Source organism: Hydractinia symbiolongicarpus, chromosome 8 (genome assembly GCF_029227915.1).
Source record: "Hydractinia symbiolongicarpus strain clone_291-10 chromosome 8, HSymV2.1, whole genome shotgun sequence".
Taxonomy (NCBI): Eukaryota; Metazoa; Cnidaria; class Hydrozoa; order Anthoathecata; family Hydractiniidae; genus Hydractinia; species Hydractinia symbiolongicarpus.
The window spans coordinates 23268555-23288180 of record NC_079882.1 but is presented as its reverse complement, the minus strand read 5'-3'; the positions used below and the strand labels follow the sequence as shown (position 1 = coordinate 23288180).

Sequence of the window (19626 nt, the reverse complement as noted above, 5' to 3'; positions counted from 1 at the left end):
TGACAGGGTGCCGATAAGAGCTGCATTCACCGTAAAAAGTGAGGGCGTTTTCAGGCGAGTTGAGTCTTTTGAAAAAAATTCAAGTATTCGCTCCAAAAAAGCCTGCATAGACCCGGACAATGCCAAAAAAAAGTTAGACAGACACTAATGATTCAAAGAACTAGAAAAATTAAAATAAACTTACTACGTGGGAGCGCGAAGTTCTTAAAAGAACTATTTATGATGGTTTTTGATAAAATTTGCTTGATAAATAACTTTTATTTAAACTTTATTAACTCCTTTCTCTTCAAGCACCTTCTTTCAACTATCGTCTGCATGGTTTGTTACAAGGAATTGCATTTCGGGAATGATCCGGGTGAGCTCGGAAAAGTGTGGGCGGTTTCGGAGGAGAACCCCCAATTTAATTCAAAAAGTTGCCTGAACTCGCCCTATATATGCGGGCGTTTGTGGCTTATCGTCACCCTTTTAGTGCATGATGACAGCATGGGGAGGGTACAATTCTTTTTAAAATCAAGGTATTTTTCTGACTAACAAATTCAAAAAACTATTCTTCGTTTTTACTTTGTGAAAATACAGGTAATAAAATTTCCACATTTTTTACATTATGGACTGTGCACCACAAGTATGGCCCAGTAGTTTGATACACTCAATCATAGTGCCATGTGTTTTTCCTGCGGGCATCATATAACATTACTTAATGCTATCCCAAAAACATGCGTGCGCAGAAATGGAGGTAACGAAAACGTTAATGCAGAGAACCGTTTGCTAAGGCACATGTTATGGTTCAAATTATAGTTAAAAGATCGCTTTCTCAAAGCATAGATTAGATGTCTACTTTGCGTAATCCATTTCTAAGAATTACTCTCCTAAACAAGCATAAAAGGGACAAAGATTACGCATACATGGTATGCTCAGAGTAGCACGCGAAAGGAGCCAAGCTTTGAATGGATGTTTTATTAGTGTTAATGTTAAAATAAAATTGTGCCAGCACAGCATGGTTAAAACATATTGTGAATAAATGTTGAAATCTAAATTTCCCCCACTTTTTTATTGTGGATTTTGTTTGTTTTAAATGTTTTCCTCCGTGTCTGCTTGGTTTGTTAACATTTTTACCTCCATTTCTGTGGGAGCATCAGGAATTACATAATCACTTAGATGCGCGCGCAGAAGTAAATATCTGGGCTATGATTCCATGTATTGAAAATTGTCCAAACAGAACCATAGAAGGATAAAACAGTGTCTCAGGTTGCTTGAAAATTCTCAAAACGGACCTTAGAAGGTCAATATTGTGCCATAGTTTTCTTGGAAACTGTAGCAGCAGGACCGTAGAAGGCTAATATGATGCTGTTCTTTTCCTTGAAACTTTTAAAATGGTACCATAGAGGGTAAATACAGTGCTATAGTTCGCCTAAAAACTGGTAAAATGGCACCATATGAGGCTCAAACGATTCTGCAGGTTGCTTGAAAACTTACAAAACAGTACTGTAGAACGTTAATACGGCATTGTAGTTTGCCTAAAAAAATTTTAAAGCAGGACCCTAGAAGGTTAATACAGCGCTGTACTTTGCTTGAGAACTTTTAAAACATTAGCGTAGAAAGTTAATGCGCTGTCGCAGTCTGCCTAAAAGCTGTCCAAATGAGACTGTAGAAAGATACCTCGCTTCAAACCTTTCATATAAACTTATCTTATAAAATGTTATCCTAAACATTTTATTTTTTAACAAATATTTGAATAACTTTTGTGGCATAACTTTGTAAATCAAAGTATTTTCAGCTGAAAAAATTCCCTTTTCACTTTAACAGCTTGAAACACATTCAAATTGTGCTGTATATTTAATACGAAGCTTTACGTCACAGTTAGTAACTTTTTTTTGTTTATTTGATCCAAGAACAACCAAGTATTTAAGATAATTGAATTGCATAGTTGAATTAATCTGTACAAGTGTTCCCCACGTGACAAGAAAATCTTATGGAAATTAGGTTTCTGTGAGTAATTTTTTTTAAAGTAAGGAAATACAATATAAATAATTTAAGCTGGTGTAGAAAATATATAGGTATCATAACTTTAACTTAAAGTATATATGTTTATGTGTTTACAGAAAATTATATATATAATATGGAAGATATCTTTTCAGCATCTAGAGAGGGCAATGTCAAGTTTGTAAGACAGTTTCTGGATAACATTGAAAATGATCTTAATGAAGGGTATGTTAAAACATTTCTTCTCATATTTTTGATTTTATAAAATTCATCCTACTATTTTTATCAATGTAAAATCTCTGCAAACACTATAATACTGGTAATCTAGATGTTTCTATCTTATAAAACAATTTGATTTTATATGAAAGAGCTTGAAAAGTTTTCTCAGAATTTGTATATCTGTTTGAAAAATCTTGATCAGCTATTAAGATTTTAGACTTCAAATTTCCGTTATTTATGCATGGCATCATCAATTAGACATCCAGTTGGGCTTTATAAACATTTCAAATGAATTTTTCTAATTAGTAATTATAATTATAATTGATAATAGCAATTATTTGTTTAGGGGTTACTTAATGATGTCATAATTTCTTGTAATTAGTAAAACTTTGAAGCCCTACATCTTGAAACCAGTAAATATTTTTCCAAAAAAAATAATAAAGAATCTTTTACACAAAACGTTAATGTTGTCAATGTTGTCAATGCTGTTAATGTTGTCAATGCTCTTTCATTGACATTAACCTGTTTTTGACTTCGAGGTAAGCTTTAAAGGTGATATTCTAAAAGTATAAATAATTTTATATTCTCAATAATTTCTTTTTAGAAAGCGGCCTGTCAATTTACAAATTTATATTCCTTTCTGTTGCAGTAATTTAGAAGTTATACAGCTGTTGAAAACGTGTCTAAAATCTCAACCTTCTGTTTCGCATATATAATCATGTTTCTTACAAAAAAGTGCAGCAGTCGCGACTGTAATGCGGGTAGCTCTGAATTTAAACAAGAAAAATGACTTTTAATACTTATGTTGAGTTTCCGACACTTTTCTTTTAAAAGTAACTTTCTGAAGCTAATATTTTCTTTGATTTTTGTAAAGATATTTAAATTCTGCTGTAGAAAAAGTCGTATCTTATAAACCAAACACTAATTCTTTGTACCTAAAAAATACAAAACTAAGTTGGTCTGCACTTTGAACTTCAGATTTTGTATTTTGATCAGTTATTATTCAATAAAAGTCAAATTCATAATAGGGCTGCTCTAATTCTCCATACGAAAATCTTCTTTCGTATGCAAACAATTTACTTTCATTTATCATTCATGTTGGAAAGATATAAATTGACATTTTTTATTCTTACTTTAGTGATGATCACGGATTTACGCCATTGCACTGGGCCTGCAGGGAAGGTCAGTTAGTTGTGTTTGAAATGTTGATGGCTCGAGGTGGAAGAGCCAGTGCAAGGAATGATGGTGGTGACACAGCACTTCATCTAGCTTGTGCTCATGGAAATAAAGACATAGTACACAAAGTAAATAATTTTTTAAGTTATATAACACTTTCAATACTTCTAACGAAAAAATAATGTTGTTGTTGATGTCAGTGACGTGTTCAGAAATTTTGTCAAGTTTATTTCTTGATTTGAAAATGAGCAGTTAGTACACAGAGCCAAAAGTAACACTAGTTGAAGTAATACACAATTATAATGTTTATCCATCATAATTTTTTTTGAATTCAACAAAGTTGTGCTATTTGGGATGATAAACATTGTTGATTGACATTGTTTCTACATGTGATTTTTTATGGCAGAGAACAATAGTGTTTTTTTTTTGTTTTAGCTTATCCAACACAAGGCAAATGTGAACCTTATGAACGAACACGGAAATACACCGTTGCACTACGCTTGTTTTTGGAATTTGGAAACTATTGCTGTTGTATGTATAGAATGTTGTTGTGTTAAACTAAATTTTTCCCCCATTTTTTTGTTATTCAATTAAAACGGGTATATATAGTTTAAAAATTCTATGTGCACAAAAATGTAAATTATAGACAAGTTGGCACACAACATACAATATTTTTGGTGTGAGATCTTATTGCAAGAGAAAGCCTTTTAAAAACATATGATGTATTGTTTGTTGTTTGTGTGTTGTAGGAGTTAGTAAACAAAGGTGCACTGGTCTCACAATGCAATCGCTATGACGAAACGCCATTGGATAAAGCAACACCATTTTTGAAAAACCTACTAAAAGGTACACATTAAATCATATAAAGTAGCATTTCTCTTTTTAAATGTGGAGTGGTATAAGGTAACATTTATTTCAAAAACAAAACGGTCTTAATTTCAATGTATACCCCTTTTTCTAAAAGAATCATTTGCAATATCACCAGCTTGTATTCGCTGCAGCTTCTGTTCAAGATTAGTTTAAAAGAAGAAACTTATGCTGATTTGAGCAACCTTTCTGTGACATGTGAAGTATTTCTTTTTTAGAAAAAGCAAAAAATTTGGGTCAAGACCTAAACAGAGTGGAGTTTCAAGGTATATTTTAAATACTGTTTTATTTATAAAATATATACCGGGTTTAACAAAATAAATTAAATCTTATATATATTTTATACACACTTTACAATTTGTTTATATATTTTTTAGAACCGAAAAACCTAAACAACAGCAGTAAGTATTTTGTCTTGTTTTCCTGGTTTTGTCGATGTAATGTATTAAATTGCTAACAAGACTACATCAGTGGTTAGAATGTCTAATCAGTCCATATGGTCAATAATATCAAGACTTATTGATTTAAATGTATCTAGCTTTTTTATGTTTACAATTGAACTCTTAATTTTGTACCGCAAGATCAACAATCTTTGTTTTTCATAGTTTTGAATTATCCTGTATATCCACAATTTCAATAGTCACTTTCTGACACTTTACATAATTTTGATAGGTTATGACTATTCAACGTTAAAAGGTGGATCTGTTGGAATTGATATTGGTGACATTCACTTAATGGAAAGGATAAGTGAGAGCAGTAATGGAGAGGTACATATACTTCTTCTACCTTATTACAAGAAATTAAAAAAATACTATATTATTCACATGAATGAATGAAAGTAAATAGATGTAGTTGGTTGTTGTCATGCCAAGTTCATTTTTTTAAAAATAGCGTTCATTCTATGATTTATTTTATTCTCTTGAAACGAGATATTCTACATTTTTTTCTCATTTTAATCAAACTTATGTAGATGCTTGCCAGTTAATTTTTTTCTGATAATATACAGCCAATTAAATTAATCAAGATAGGAGATAAATAAACACAGACACAATGCAGCTTAAAGTTTAAATAAAATTACACTAACTTTTTTTCTAGTTATTCAAAGGTGTCTGGAATAACGTACCTGTTGTAGCTAAGAAACTAAAAGTTCATGGTTTTCACAAGAGATTGCAACTCCATTTCAATGAAGAGTATCCAAGATTAAGGTATAGGATTTGTGCCTATTTCGGAATTGCTGGTCATATATTTTCCTTGTTCATTGAAGTCTAATGCATCTTTTTAATATTTTCGTGCATTAAAAAATGTCTTTAATAAGAAAAGTTTAGCCTTCCATCTTTTCTGCAGTACTCAGCAGATGCAAATACTGACATGTGACAGGCATTAGCATTTTTTGTAGATGTGAAAGAAATTAAATTAAAAAGGCGCAAAGCTTTTTGCACTAATAAAAATACATTAACCTTCTTTGTATTGCTGTTATTTTTTTCGTATGATTTACAGAATTTTCTCACATCCTAATATTCTACCTGTCATCAATGCAGTCACGAAGCAGCCAAACCTTATGGTTATCAGTCAGTTCATGCCTTATGGTTCTTTGTATAACATCTTACATGAGGGAACAGGTTAGTGTTACAAAACATAGAAGTTTTGTTGGACAGCGAGTTAGTGCAAATAAAATATTGTTGCTTGCACTGTTGAAGTTATTAAACACTACTATATGACTTTTACCAGGGTGACTACTTTGTTTCCAGGCTGTCTACTTTTTCAGGAATTGTTGATTTACTAAAATATTTTAAAGATATCGGGAAAAATCAGGAAGATCAACATTTTTTTTGATAAATCAGGAAATTAAGATTTTAGGTTTTATGGTTAATCTGAACTATATCGGTTTTAAGATATTGGCTTGGATTAAATTTTAAAATGTCCCTTAACAATTTTGTTCCATGTTATATTCTACCAATATGCTTGTGATTGAAATTACATTTTGACGGTAATCCAAGGTTTCAACGAGTGCAAAATTACTGGGAAAATCAAGAAGGAATTTTAGTCCGAAAACATTAAGAAAATATAAGGAATGTCAGAAAAATAAGGAGTTCATATTGAACCCTGTTTTCAAAACATTTTCCATCAATTCCCAATCGGTTTATTTTATCTGTAGACTATCTTTATAGCATGCGCTTATTTTTACTCTACTGTAGGTATTGTGGTCGATCAAGTTCAAGCCATCAAATTTGCTCTAGACATAGCTAAAGGAATGGCTTATTTCCATAGCTTAGAGCCACTCATCCAAAGATTCAATCTCACAAGTTTTCATGTTGTGGTTAGTGTTTAGGTTCATTATAATTTGGAAATACATGGTTGTTTTGTACGTTTGGTTTTAGCGGATAAAAACCGCATTGTGTTCAGAGAGCAAGTTCACATTGTTTTATTTCTAAAAGCGTGAAAAAAATTTATTTGGAGGTATACACAGTGTGTTTTGTGAAAAGAAGTTGTTGAACAGTAGAAAAGTTATTTATGTTTTGACTGACAGATGTTTCTTGTAAGAAAGCAAACTTGCTAAGGGTTGAGGCCGTGCTTGGAGTGGAAACCTTAGCAACTGCTAGGCCACTAGTTAGGCTGAAAATATGGAAATTTAAGAATCTAAAAACAAGCTTCGAAACTGTTAATAAGTAAAAACATTAGGGAACGAAAAATACTCCTAATCAAACTTCTGACTCTAGTAAACTAAGCCTGAAATCTAAAATTCAAATTCCTTATAAAAAAAACAAAAACGTATGTTAATGGTGTATACTTTTGTAAATTATATCCATTTTTTCAGATTGACGAAGATCTTACCGCAAGAATAAGTATGCAAGATGTCCGGTATTCTTTCCAAGACCACACTAAAATATTCAGACCTAACTGGATGTCACCAGAAGGTATCTTTCAGCCTGTTCAATTTCTTTACGCTCCACAAGGGGAATTGTTTGATTTCCAAATCCTATCCGTCCTGTTTTGCAAAATTTGTTAAATTATGGAACTATTATTATTTTACTGTTCTATTTTTTATTTTTGGATAAATTGTTAAGTTTTTCAGCTAGATTTTTATCCCTCGACTAGATCCTCATTTTATTTAAAGAGAATTTACCTCTACATTTTAAACTGGAGATTGACGGGTGTTAAAAGAGAGGAAAGCTCAAAATTGCATAGCATTGAAGATATTGCACTGTTATCAATAAAACAAATTGTATTTTTTTAGTACTACGCAGTAACCCTGCTTCTGTCGACCAACGTTCCGCAGACATGTGGAGTTTTGCAATTATAATGTGGGAATTAGCGACACGCGAAGTTCCTTACATATCTCTCTCTGCGATGGAGTGCGGAATGAAGGTAAGACTTTTTTCCCCTCACATATCTTTTTTTCACTCTTCTTTCGTTTAATGCCCAAATCTCAAATTCTGAGGACGTATTTAACACCCGCGTCGCGTTAGAAAAGATCATTCACAGCAAAAGACTATAAGTGAAGAAGGAGTGTCAGTTTTTGCACCTTATTTTTAACGTAGTTCCTTCCTTCTTATTTGAACTTTTATTTCTATACCATCAACCGAACGACTGAATTATCCCTTTTTAATTCAATTCGTGAGAGATAATTGGCAATGTTTACAAATGTTTGTGGGCATTCATACATGCGTACACGTTCTTGTTAGCAAAAAAGCACGTCCGTATAGTGTGAAATTCACAAAGATCTTTTAAAAGTACAAATTCCAAAAGGCACTGAAATTAATTTTTGTTTAGATAACCTTTTAATGCAGATTTTATTTGGGCTTTTAAAATTTACCTTATATAGGGTTTAGTTCTTGAAAGTGTTTCCACCGTTTCATAAAATGGCCACTAAGCTCTAGGCCAGTAGCGTAGTTATGAATAAACTTTACAATCAGTTTATTTCTTCGGCAAGAATTTAGCAACGAAATTTCTCCATTTAAACACCGACTAAGTATCACCAAGGCAACCGAAACAGCTGAACGTACGATTTCGTCCCCGTGAAAAAGTAAATGACATAAGATTTCTATAACTCCCGCAGTGACGTATGCAGGACGAATACCTGTACAGTAGAGAGCTGTTCCACTGATAAAATCTGCGCTTCTTGCTACAATATCGTTGTTACTGTTTGCTAAAGATCTCGTTAAGAAGTTAATCCCCATCAAGGCAGTGGAAGAAGCGGTCGAATTTGTTATAAAATCTTTTAAGACTATCATTTGAAACGATGCAGTTATCTGGGTGAACTCGCATGAAGAATTCATGTATTTATTAAAAAGTGAAAATGGCAGCTTGATGTGTTTTTGCAGTTCTTCCCTTTCCTCTTTGTTCTGTAGAACAAGTAGCGATAAGACATTGCATGTTTTAAAGCTTATTTCTATGTCTTCTTCATCCAACAAGTCGTAAAGTGTGTTTTTTGTAAAATTAATGGATCTTTTGACGTCTTTCCATGTAGACGATCGGCCTAAGGTCATGGCTATTAGTGTATGTAGACACTCTAGTTGAAGGTCCCTGTCATGTGATGTGTTGAACAGCTGTGACAACACACGAAAACCCACTTCTTCTTCGATCTCTATTTGATTAACTTTATTACCTCGATACCCTCTATCTATACATAAGCATCGGATAGTTCGTAAGGCACTGAGTACCATATCGTCTATAACTGATGGTGGTTTAAGGATTTTTGCCAATTGCATTGTAATATCGCTCGATCCGATTTTTAAAAGTTCATTTTGTCCGAGTCTTACCAAGGTTTGTGACATTTCAAAGCCATAGTATCTTAATGAGGGCGAGGAATTACTTGTTGAAAATTCGATAATTCTTTCAACTGAGACTTTGCTAGCTATTTTTAGTTTTTGTTGATGCACCACTCCAGCGATATCCCATAATGCTTTGACTATAAACACATGCAATGTCTCGTTTTTAAATTTGTCAAAATGCTCTACCAGTTTATCAATACACTCGCTTTGCATAAAGCAAGATTGTAAACGCACATTTTTACTTACAGTTGCGGAAATTATTTTACATATTTCCGCCATCATACTTCTGCATTGTGTTTCAAGCAAGTATTCAATCGATGACGTAATATCTAATTCCGCTAGTTGATCCTGATTAAATGTATTTGTTGCGACATAATGGCGGAGAATTTTTAGCGCGATTTTCAAAATGTCTTCGTTGTCGTGGTGTAGCAGTTTAATGAGGAAGGGAAGAAATTTTGGATATTCATTCAGGTGTACTTGTATTTCCTTGCAGGTTTTTAAGCTCAGTTTTATAATTTCCAAAGTACAAATAATATCTTCGTCTGTCTTTACTTGCTCGATAAAATCAATGAGGATTTTATAACTCTTATTGTTGATCATGAATTTAGAGAATTCTACTTGAGACGTGAGACGTTTTAAGATGGAAAGTATGACTCGATGTACGTCATGGTTGTCCGATATTAATCGGTTTATCAACGTCTCAAAGAGATTTGCATTCACTTTGATGTCGGGAATTTGATAAGATATCAAATTTAAAACAGTTATAGAAAAACATGTTTCCAACTCTGTGTTTGAAACGTTCTCAAGTTTATATAACTTTTCAATTTTTTCTATCACACCATAGTTAATCAAACGTTGCAGATACTCCTCCTCACACGACAATTCTTGTATAATAACAGCCGAAGCTGTTAGCAACGCATTTCCGCTGAAATTAACTTCAAGCACTGCGGGGGAGTAATATTCAAATAGTTTACTCCAAATCCTGCTCTCAAACTTCGACTTGTTCAGTAAATGCTTGATCAAGTTTATTCGTTGATTCTCTATCGCCACTTCCAGCATCCCTTTATTTAACGCATCTCTTTTCTCTTCATCCGCTCCCAACAGAAGCAGTGTTTCAACCGTACAGATATCACCTAATAAAAACGCAAGCCATAATGGCGTCACTTGCTGCTCGTCGAGTGTTTCCAGTTCGATAATTGTCGGTTTTTCTTTAACTAATCGTTCAATGGTTTTGTTGTATCCGTTAAAAGCAGCGTGATGTATTTGTGACCAGCCCATTTCATCGTATTCCTCGTCTTCAGTTATGTTTTGATTTGCTGCCATTTTAAAATGAGTTTTAAGCCATGGATCATTTTACAAGTTGTTTTTCCTGCGGATCTCTTTTTAAGAAAAACTGTTAAAATTTCATACAATTGAGAGCAAAAAAATTCAAAGTTACAGACGTTTGTGCAAGCAACCATTTATTTTAATTCCCTGTGTTGGCCCCGCAGGTAATCAATTTCGTACTTAGTTATTATGTTTCCATGGTAATAATGATCGCGATTAGTAAATACACAAATCAATTTTGGTTTTGCTGTAACTTTATGATGTTCCTTCGCAGAGGTCCATTTTTAAAATACACTGTATTTGCGCTGTCATAGATGTACGTACCACAGTTAAATCTCCTTAAAAACGCCCTCCCCATTTTAAGCGCCTCCTCACTAATACTCCTGGTAGAGGATTTGAGGTGAAAAAGACGTGAATAGGAAAAATATTTCGTAATGTTTAACTAAACTGTGTTTGCATTTGTTGACCAAAAAATTTCCTACCTTATAAAAAATCACCGTGTATTTTTTGGTAAGAACCAGTCAATTTTAAAATCCTCCAAATATCGGAATATTTAAAATCATTCTCAAATTAAAATTTTCTTCAATGTTAGTAGATTTTATTATGGCTGACTCTAAACCAGCTATTACCTGTATTTCTTGAATGTCATACGAAAGTTTTTTGCTTTTTGAATAACTGGCAATTATGTAACCAGACGCTATTTATACTTTTTAAAAACACTGAAGAGTTTACTGTCGCTTCAATAGACCTCACCATTGAAAATCGCTAGACTCAAAGCGTAAAAGTAGTTCTTATAAAAAATACTGTGTATTCAACAACTGAACTAATTTCAAAGATCTCTGAAATTTAAAGAAATAGAATCTAGTAATGTCAACACAGTTAATCTTCATGTTTTTTTGTCATTAACGTAAAAACTTCCGCCATTGTTATTTTTTAGATTGCCACGGAGGGATGCCGACCACCCATGCAACCAGGTATGCCACAACAGCTAAACAAATTGATTACTCTGTGTTGGAATGCCGACCCTACGAAAAGACCACGTTTCGACCAAATCGTTCCAATTTTACAGAAAATGTAACACTCATGTGACGACACTTCTGTTTTTTGTAGTCAGAATTTTAAATTATATATATTATATATTTTCTTTTTTTTTATACCAGCGAGTCAAAAATCTTTTTTAAAAAAACGGAGGTTCAAAATCTATTTATAGTGGTTCTACTTAGGTATCATTAACATAACGCATATATATACACATTAATTGTCACACAATTACCACCCGTTCTGCCGTCGCCCATCAGTCATAAAAATATGCATTTTGTTCCTGCTACCATCTTTAGTTGCTAAAGCTAGGGGTGCTAAATTAGACAGGTTTTCTGTTTCCAGGTAGAGTAATTTCGCCGCGCGTTTTATTGTCTCAGCGGGGATTGTGTTTGTTGTAGAGGTGTTGTTAGTTAAGCTATTAATTTTTAACCAGGTAGTACTCATTTTTATGGTCCTCCTTGCCTGTGTACAGTTTCTAAATAAAGTTTGGTTTCCATTACCGTAAGTGTTGTACAACGGTCACTGTTCCGACTTTATTGGAGAGATGTTGCACAATAAATATATATATAAATATCTTAATGGAAATCGACCTTAACGTGAATAACCTTAACGCTAATTAGCTTTTTAACTGACTTTAGTGCAGGCCATTTAAATCAGAAAACCATAACCCATTTCGTAGCTTTATATTCAACATGCGGAAATGTTGAATATTTCTATTATCAAGAAAGTATGGGTTGTGTGGAATATGATGGATTGATTTGGCTAACTTTATCCTTTCATTTCACATTCATTTTTTATTTATCAGAAATATTTTTGGCCATGTATCTTATGTAAATTTTTTTCTAGACGAATAAAAATAAAAATTATCTAAAGTTTGTTTTGGTATAAATGCTGCATGTTTTCATTCTCGTCCCCAGAGCTCTTCGAGGTTTATCTCGAAGAGCTCTGGGGACGAATCTTTTAAAGATACAAGGATTCTTTTAAATATAAAAGGTCCCACTACTGGCAATTGAATTTATTTTCGTATGTATGGCCAAGGCCGGTCACGTGGTTTTTTAAGTGTTTAAAGGGCGTACAAGGCATGGAAGCGCTCACATGTCAATTAGTTCTTGAACCGTACACGTTAAAACTGTTTGATTACCTATAAGATAAGCAGTTTCATTTTGAATATTTTATAATGTTGTTAATAACAGTGTAATTTTTTAATGATACCTTAACCTTGGAGGTTTAGTGGCTCTAGCACTGGGGTCTAAGTTTATTTCCCCATAGAATGGGGTTTTTCGCATCCGGCTTAGCCACGATTTCAGAAACGTTTCGAATGTAAATTAGTGGTTGTAATTTAGTTCGTAGGAGATATAGATGTAGTATATTGTGTTATGACTACCGATAGCACACGGTTTCTAACTAAGATGACAGACTACTACTACTACTACTACTAGTCGAAGTTCTTTGAGTCTTCCTTGTCACAAAAATAAGAAAATAAATAAGGTTATTTTCGGTTGAGCGCAGCAAATTAGAAAATAACTTGAATTAAAACAGAATTGATTTTCTAAATTCAATAGGGACATTTCACACGCAAATTGAATTAACTTTCATTTCTCCTCAAAATTATGTACAGTGTTTTCTGTATTTAAGTTTTACATTTATCTGAATTTTCGTGCAATTTTGAAAAAAACTATCAAGTTGATTATCCCTGCTATTGTATTGACATTTTGAAACAAGTTACTTTATTTTTTTGTTTGTTTGTTTTCCGGAACAAAAAAAGCAAAAGTTGGATTTTTGGTGTGGGTTATTACCAGCCTCGTTTCCAGCGCATTTCGTCCCTTTTTTTATATTGGCGGGCGAACAAGACGGTATCATATCGCCGTTCTGATTTCCGAAAAGATACTAAATTCCCTGGAAACAAGATAGGTCCTATTTCTAGGCCACAGGCGTATAGGAGGCCTAGGTACACGGTGTAGTAACTTTAAGGGCCTGAGCGATATGTAGTATAATAAGGGAATTAACTTACACGGATATCATGAAATTTGGCTTTTCTACGACACAATAAGATAAGATATATTTATTGTATGTACCTTAGGGGATTAATTTTCGCGAAATTTTCTAAAGTTTTTGCATGGACTAATTTTCCCAAAAATTGATAAAATCTGGCAAAAATCGATGTAAAAAAAGTCGATGAAATAGTAAAGAAATTAGTCTAACGACTCTATTTAAATAATTCGATTATATACAAAGGACTACAAGTGAAATAGCACGAAATATATAAAAGTGTATTTTCACTGGTAGACTATCATAAATACAGCAGTAAAATAAAATCATCCTTTACCGCGCAAACATTGACATATAAAAACAGAAATTTCCGCAGGTACACAATTTAGCAAATCTTGCCATTTGCGAATTTTTATAGAATTCGCGAAAAAAAAATTTCCCGCAAATCGAGCAAATTTAGATATCTTGCGGGAAATTAAATTCGCAAATACTAAAGATGAAATTTTTAAATAAAAACAGACTAAGGTGAATATATAGAAGCTTAAATACAATTTTAAAAATCTGATGATTTATAACTGGAAATACTTAAGTACTATGTCAATTCGCAAAATGCCAGTAAATTTATTCTCTCAAAATTTTATGAGTAAAGGAGCGCCAGTGTAAGCGACAAAAAAATAACAAAAAAAGGGCAAAGGAAGTGAGGTTTCTTCTACATAGAGGAGAACAAAAAATCTTTGCAAGCAACTGTGATGTCAATGTGAAATAAGTGGGTGGCGAGCTAAACAAAAATTCATAGAAAAAATCATCTTTGAAGAATACGAGCTTGTGGCAAAATCTCCAGAATAACAGAGTGTGAAAAATCAACATTAAAGACGAGATATTCTTAAAGAAAATACCTGTTCAAACAGAAGAAAAGAAATGCAATAAAGAACATTCGTTTTTATATATAAGTCGAGAAAGCGTTAACGTGTTCTTAATTTTTTTATTTAAAAGCCTCAAACATCATTTGAAGAAGTTCTTAGCGATTAAAAATCAGTGAACATATAGACAGTGCATTTTTTTATTTAGTGTGTTAATGTTTAGGTTTTGATCTTCTCATTATTCTCAAAACGTTAAAATGAATTTTTGCTGCGAATATCTTTGCTTCTTTTAGTCGCTACCGCTACTAAAACAAAAGATTGAAATTGCTACGAAAAAATATTTAAAAAACCTTAAAAAATAACAAAAATCTAAAAAAAAATTACATTTGGAATTTTTTTAGCGTACTATTCTAGCGCTGGTTGTTTAAATGAACCCTTGTTGACTATCAAAACAAAAGGGATTGCTGTTGATTTCGAAACTTTTAGATTCCAATGCAAAACAACCATCGCGACACTTCACAACTTTTTTAAGTGTGGTATTTCAGCAGGGATTTTCCAACGCTATAGCACAAGTGATCGAATCTGATGTAATATTCGCACGATATAACTCGCCCGTCTCCAAACATGCGCATAAACGATATCTGTCTACACCAGACACCAAAGCATTGTTGTGTTTCGTGTTTTGAAGTTTTAATGGATTTATCTTTACTCCTCCATTGGCACCAGACAATTCTAACGACTAAAAATAAAATAAAATTATCTTGCAGAGAGAAATCACATTGTTATTCAACCCTGTGTAAATGCATTCGATGTCACTTAACAGTTTCGGCTTACAACTAAATATTGCATTTTAAAACCTAAATCAAAGAACATGCCAGGGCGTTTCTCTGATTCGAGGACAATGCCTGGAATTCCTGGATTTTAAAAATAATTTTTCCGAATTTCTCAAGTTATTTACGAAAAAATTCCTTCCGTAAACTGTGTAAAAAGATAACCGTCTCGATTTGCAAAATTTTAACTCAACATAATCACTTTTCAAGACCAGAAGTTCTTTAAATTTTGGTCAAAATTTTTCAGATATTTATGGAATTTCCAGGATCGCCTTATTTTTTAAGATTTTTCAGCACGCTAATTAATTAGTACGATAAGACATATTACTTACAGATGCTTCATCGCTGACCCTTATAAACAGGTCTTGATTTGAATCAATTGTTATATTCATCGCATCAACGTACAACCCTTCATTTCCAGTAATGTTAATGTTGCCAAATAGAGATGAGAGGATCAAATCATGTGTGTGATCAGACACAATCTGAAGTAGTGGAAAAATTATTTAAATAGAAACAAACGAATAGCTATTAATTTTCTGATGGCGTTTAAAGTCCTAAAGCTGCAAAAACTCGAGTAATTTAAATTTAAATTTAATGAACGCTTCTTTATACGTTTTTTTTTATAATAAAACCGCTTTTTGACCTAAGCCTTTTCAAACAAAACAAGAAGTATGATATACATAAACAACCTCGCGAATAAAATTTACAAAAAGCTGTCTATCAGTGTGATTTCTGTTACAAAGTTAGACACGACATATTTTGCTATTCAGATAGGCAATAATATTTGTTACACACTATGCAGCTATTTTCAAATTATGGGGATTTAGTAACTGTAAATGAAAATATCAAGGTCTCCAAAAATTGGATCTCAACACGCTAAGGCTGGAAATTTTCTTAAAATTTTCTCGATATTTTAAAGTTTTTATAGCTCATTTTCTTACAAATACAACGGGTGTATGGCTGGATTTCTGTCACTTTTTTTGCAGAAATTTTAAATGTAAAGTTTTAATATTGCTTACACTGCAAAAAAGTTGCTATAAGAAAAAATGCTTAAACAGCCAGGGTGTAGATTCAGTCTCTATGAATTACCTGCACCTGTTTTATAGTTAGCTTTCTTATTATTGTCTTTTTCAAGTTAAATAGATTCTTCACTATTTGGAAGCTTTTACCTTACACTACAATTTTGTTCACAGACATGGTATGGATTGCAAAAATATTTTCAGTAACTACAGTGAAACAAGTATACCCTTGGTGTTTTTATTGAGTTTATTGTCATGGATTTCCCTTCAAATTCACCAACAGCTGACAGATGCTCTCCACCATTGATGTCAAGTATTGTCCTCTTCGTTTTAGGATTAACAAATTTGAAATTTTGTGTTTTAATAAATGTCCCATCTGGTGTTACACTTACTAAAATTAAAGGATATAAAATCTTAATAGCAATTGTTGCCCATTATCTTCAATTTTTATTAAGAAGGGATGATTACACTAAAAACATACATAGCGATTCCAACAAGCTGTCCACTGAGAATGTCAACTGAAATAAAAGCATTAAACATCAACAACATATCTTTATCTTGATGATTGACTTAATAGATATTTTTGTATATTATAATGTATATAACACCAAAAGTAACATTTAAACATATTCAGAAGCATTGTACTCCATTTTTTAAACAAGAACATAAGGCTAATTTCAACTGCTTTTTTAAAGGCATTGAAAATTTACATATCGATGTTTTAAAGTTCCTTTTGATATATAACATCATTACATTTAGATTAAAAGTATCCACAATATGAACGTAATATTTTATTTATAAAATTTTCATAAAGTTTAAATTTTCTGCATCTTTTCTGCACATTTATTTTCTGCATAGCCTGGTTTAGCGTACATTTAAATTTTGTACATTTCTTATGGGTTTACAAAAACTTTATATCTTAATGTATTCCAATATGTTTAAAATAAAATGGGAACAAAAGTCTGGGTTTTTTATATCAGCAGTAAAAAAACAACGTATATTCAGCTAAACACAAGCACTTCAAACATTGCATTTTTTGAGTTTATTGAGTTCTATTTTTTGATTCAATAGATGCATATTGGTGGTTTGGTTTTAATGAAATCGCATATATTAATATAATAACTTGTCCATTTTCGTCTCCTACTATATTATCAACATGTATAGATTATGCTTCAGGGTATATAAATGAACGTTTCTGGGAACCTGTTAGCTTTGCTGGTTTTTATTTTTTTGATCTATATATAATTGTTCTTTCTTACATTTTGATTGTCACCAATAAATTCAACATTTCTGTCTGCAAAACCACCAACAATTTCATCATTTATCACAATGTTCTCAAAATCAGCATCCAAAAGCCATTTAATGTGCTCATGATCTTTAAAAAAGGCCATACTTTCCATCCCAGAAGATTTTATTTGCAGCACAGAAAATACCACTATCAGAATCTGAAAAAGTATAATAAATTTATGACTGGTGATTTTTTTTTTTTAAATTTGGTTTCATGTTACAAAAACAAACAATTTTCCTTAAAAGCCCTTATCACCTTATCAAAAAATTAACATATAAAATATATTTTTTTGATTTATTTTAAATTGCAGGATGAGTTATGACTATCCTGAAAATTTGAAGATCTAAGTACTTAATTTTTTTGTGTTTTTTTATTCCCTGCCAAAAAGTGGGCTCTTGCAAAAGGCAGGGTTTTCTAAATTACCTTTGGAAATCAATAAATCAGAGGCAAAAAAATATCAAAAAAAATATATCTCTTTGCCTTATGGTCACAAATTATGATAATTAATGTTTATCACATACTCTTCCATTTGTGTATGGCCACGTTAATTGCACAATTTTTAGCAATCTTTATATAGGAAGAGGACCCAAAGTAAGACTTTAAAGATAGTTAAAGAACTATGAAGATAAATAATTTTAAAGCAAAAAAAGGGGAAAATGTACAGACAATACTTTCTCCAAAAGAAAACAACTAACTGTTTGAACAAAGGGGTACCATCAAAAAGCAAGACAAAAGCGAGGCAAATCTGTCTTCGAAAACTACAACAAGATGGGTGTTGCAAAGAAGCCGAATTTGAGTAAGTTAAAATGTTTAATTCATATAGGATAGCACAGCAACTTTGATCAATTTATCATCAGAACTTAATATTAAATTGGAAATATTTATAAAAAGCATTACTATGACACTGTTCTCCCTTGTGATTAAGTTTTGTGGGTATCTAGCAAGCTTGTGGTCAATTTTGTTGTGCGCTTATGATTGTGTGAATCATGGAATGAATTCTGATCTTCAGTTTTCAATAAAATTTTCAGGATAATGTTTTTTATCTATCTTTCAGTTTTTACAATAAAAAAGGGACCTCAAAAAAATTTACCAACAAGGTGATTATGTGCTTTTAAGAGAAAGCTTATGTGCATGTCAAAAATATTTTACCATACAAAAATCATAAGTGCTACAACTACTTAGAAAGATAACAAAGAAAAAGATTGACGATGAGACAAAATATAAAAAAAAACTTACAATCATATTTACAATGCATATTATTGCCAAAACAACTAATAATGCAACAGCAAAATAAACCTTCTTTTCTCCTGCATTGGTAGTATGGACTTGTTTGTCACCCACAGTATTGTTCATCACACCCAATATTCTAACAAAAATATAGCTTGTAGACAAAGCACACAAACACTTTACCAGTGATAGCTGATAACTTTAGCTGCATAAAGCATAGAACAGTATTAAATAGCTACTGACTTCTTCCTCTATAAATTACCCTTTTTCACATGGTCCTTTCTAACCTTTTTCAGTCTGGACTTTTTTGCTTCCCCCATAACTTTATATTTTAGAAACAAATAGCTAGCTCTAACTAGCTAGCTACATATATATAGCTAGTTACATGGTCCTTTTATTAACCCAGGTAGCTGTAGCTCAAATAGGATCGTTAAAAACTGTAGAACTAATTGACAGGATATACTCCACTAAATTAGTGAGACTCAAAAAAAAAGCCTAATTATTAAACATAGCCTAATTATTTACAAAACTCAAGAAGATGGAAGTCAGCTATCTATTAATTGCGATTCTCAATATAATTATTAATCATGTAAACTAAACAAGTAAGGCTATTAACAGCTAAGTGACTTAGGGAACCAAACTGTTGTCAGTGCACTAGCAGTCAGCTCTGGCGAGTTTGTTTTGATGATAATCCGCCATTTTTGTATATAGGATAGTCCTATAATTTCAGGAATAGATCCTGGTGCTAATAAGTTATTGCAATGTACAGCCTTGACGTTCATAGGTAATAATAAGGATGAAAATTGTGCTGAAAATAGTAACCTAAATTTTATTGTTTTTCATAAAAGGTAATAAGGGAAAAAGAAAATACGGTGTGATTACAAAAAATGTTATCTAAAGAAGAACACAAATGTAAACAAAAAATATCATCGTTCTGTAAATTATACCCTTCCCGCATCAATATGGCTTAAATATCATGGTGGGAATTGAAAGCATGCAACAAGACAAGCTATCTGATGATCTGGCCTTAAA

General features: G+C 32.2%; 2 protein-coding genes across 2 annotated transcripts in view; one reads left to right on the top strand and one right to left on the bottom strand.

Moving 5' to 3' along the window:
* The window catches only part of LOC130654715 (integrin-linked protein kinase-like), an 82942-nt gene extending 70695 nt beyond the window's left edge, over positions 1-12247 (top strand). The window contains exons 2-14 of the mRNA XM_057457332.1: positions 2099-2205; positions 3338-3503; positions 3811-3906; positions 4125-4221; positions 4461-4508; positions 4620-4643; positions 4915-5009; positions 5338-5447; positions 5740-5861; positions 6438-6559; positions 7058-7157; positions 7478-7608; positions 11278-12247. Coding sequence (XP_057313315.1) covers positions 2117-2205; positions 3338-3503; positions 3811-3906; positions 4125-4221; positions 4461-4508; positions 4620-4643; positions 4915-5009; positions 5338-5447; positions 5740-5861; positions 6438-6559; positions 7058-7157; positions 7478-7608; positions 11278-11418 — 1341 coding nt within the window. The 5' untranslated portion in view covers positions 2099-2116 and the 3' untranslated portion in view covers positions 11419-12247. The remainder of the gene's footprint in view (positions 1-2098; positions 2206-3337; positions 3504-3810; positions 3907-4124; positions 4222-4460; positions 4509-4619; positions 4644-4914; positions 5010-5337; positions 5448-5739; positions 5862-6437; positions 6560-7057; positions 7158-7477; positions 7609-11277) is intronic.
* Positions 12248-13573: 1326 nt separating this feature from the next.
* LOC130654228 (uncharacterized) lies at positions 13574-19294 on the bottom strand. Its single transcript, XM_057456772.1, has 6 exons — positions 18604-19294; positions 17339-17524; positions 16561-16597; positions 16307-16470; positions 15393-15542; positions 13574-14969 (listed from the first exon to the last, which is right to left on the bottom strand). Exons 1-6 carry the CDS (start codon positions 18718-18720, stop codon positions 14772-14774), a joined length of 852 nt encoding a protein of 283 aa, XP_057312755.1. The 5' UTR covers positions 18721-19294; the 3' UTR covers positions 13574-14771.
* Between the last annotated feature and the right edge of the window lie 332 nt (positions 19295-19626).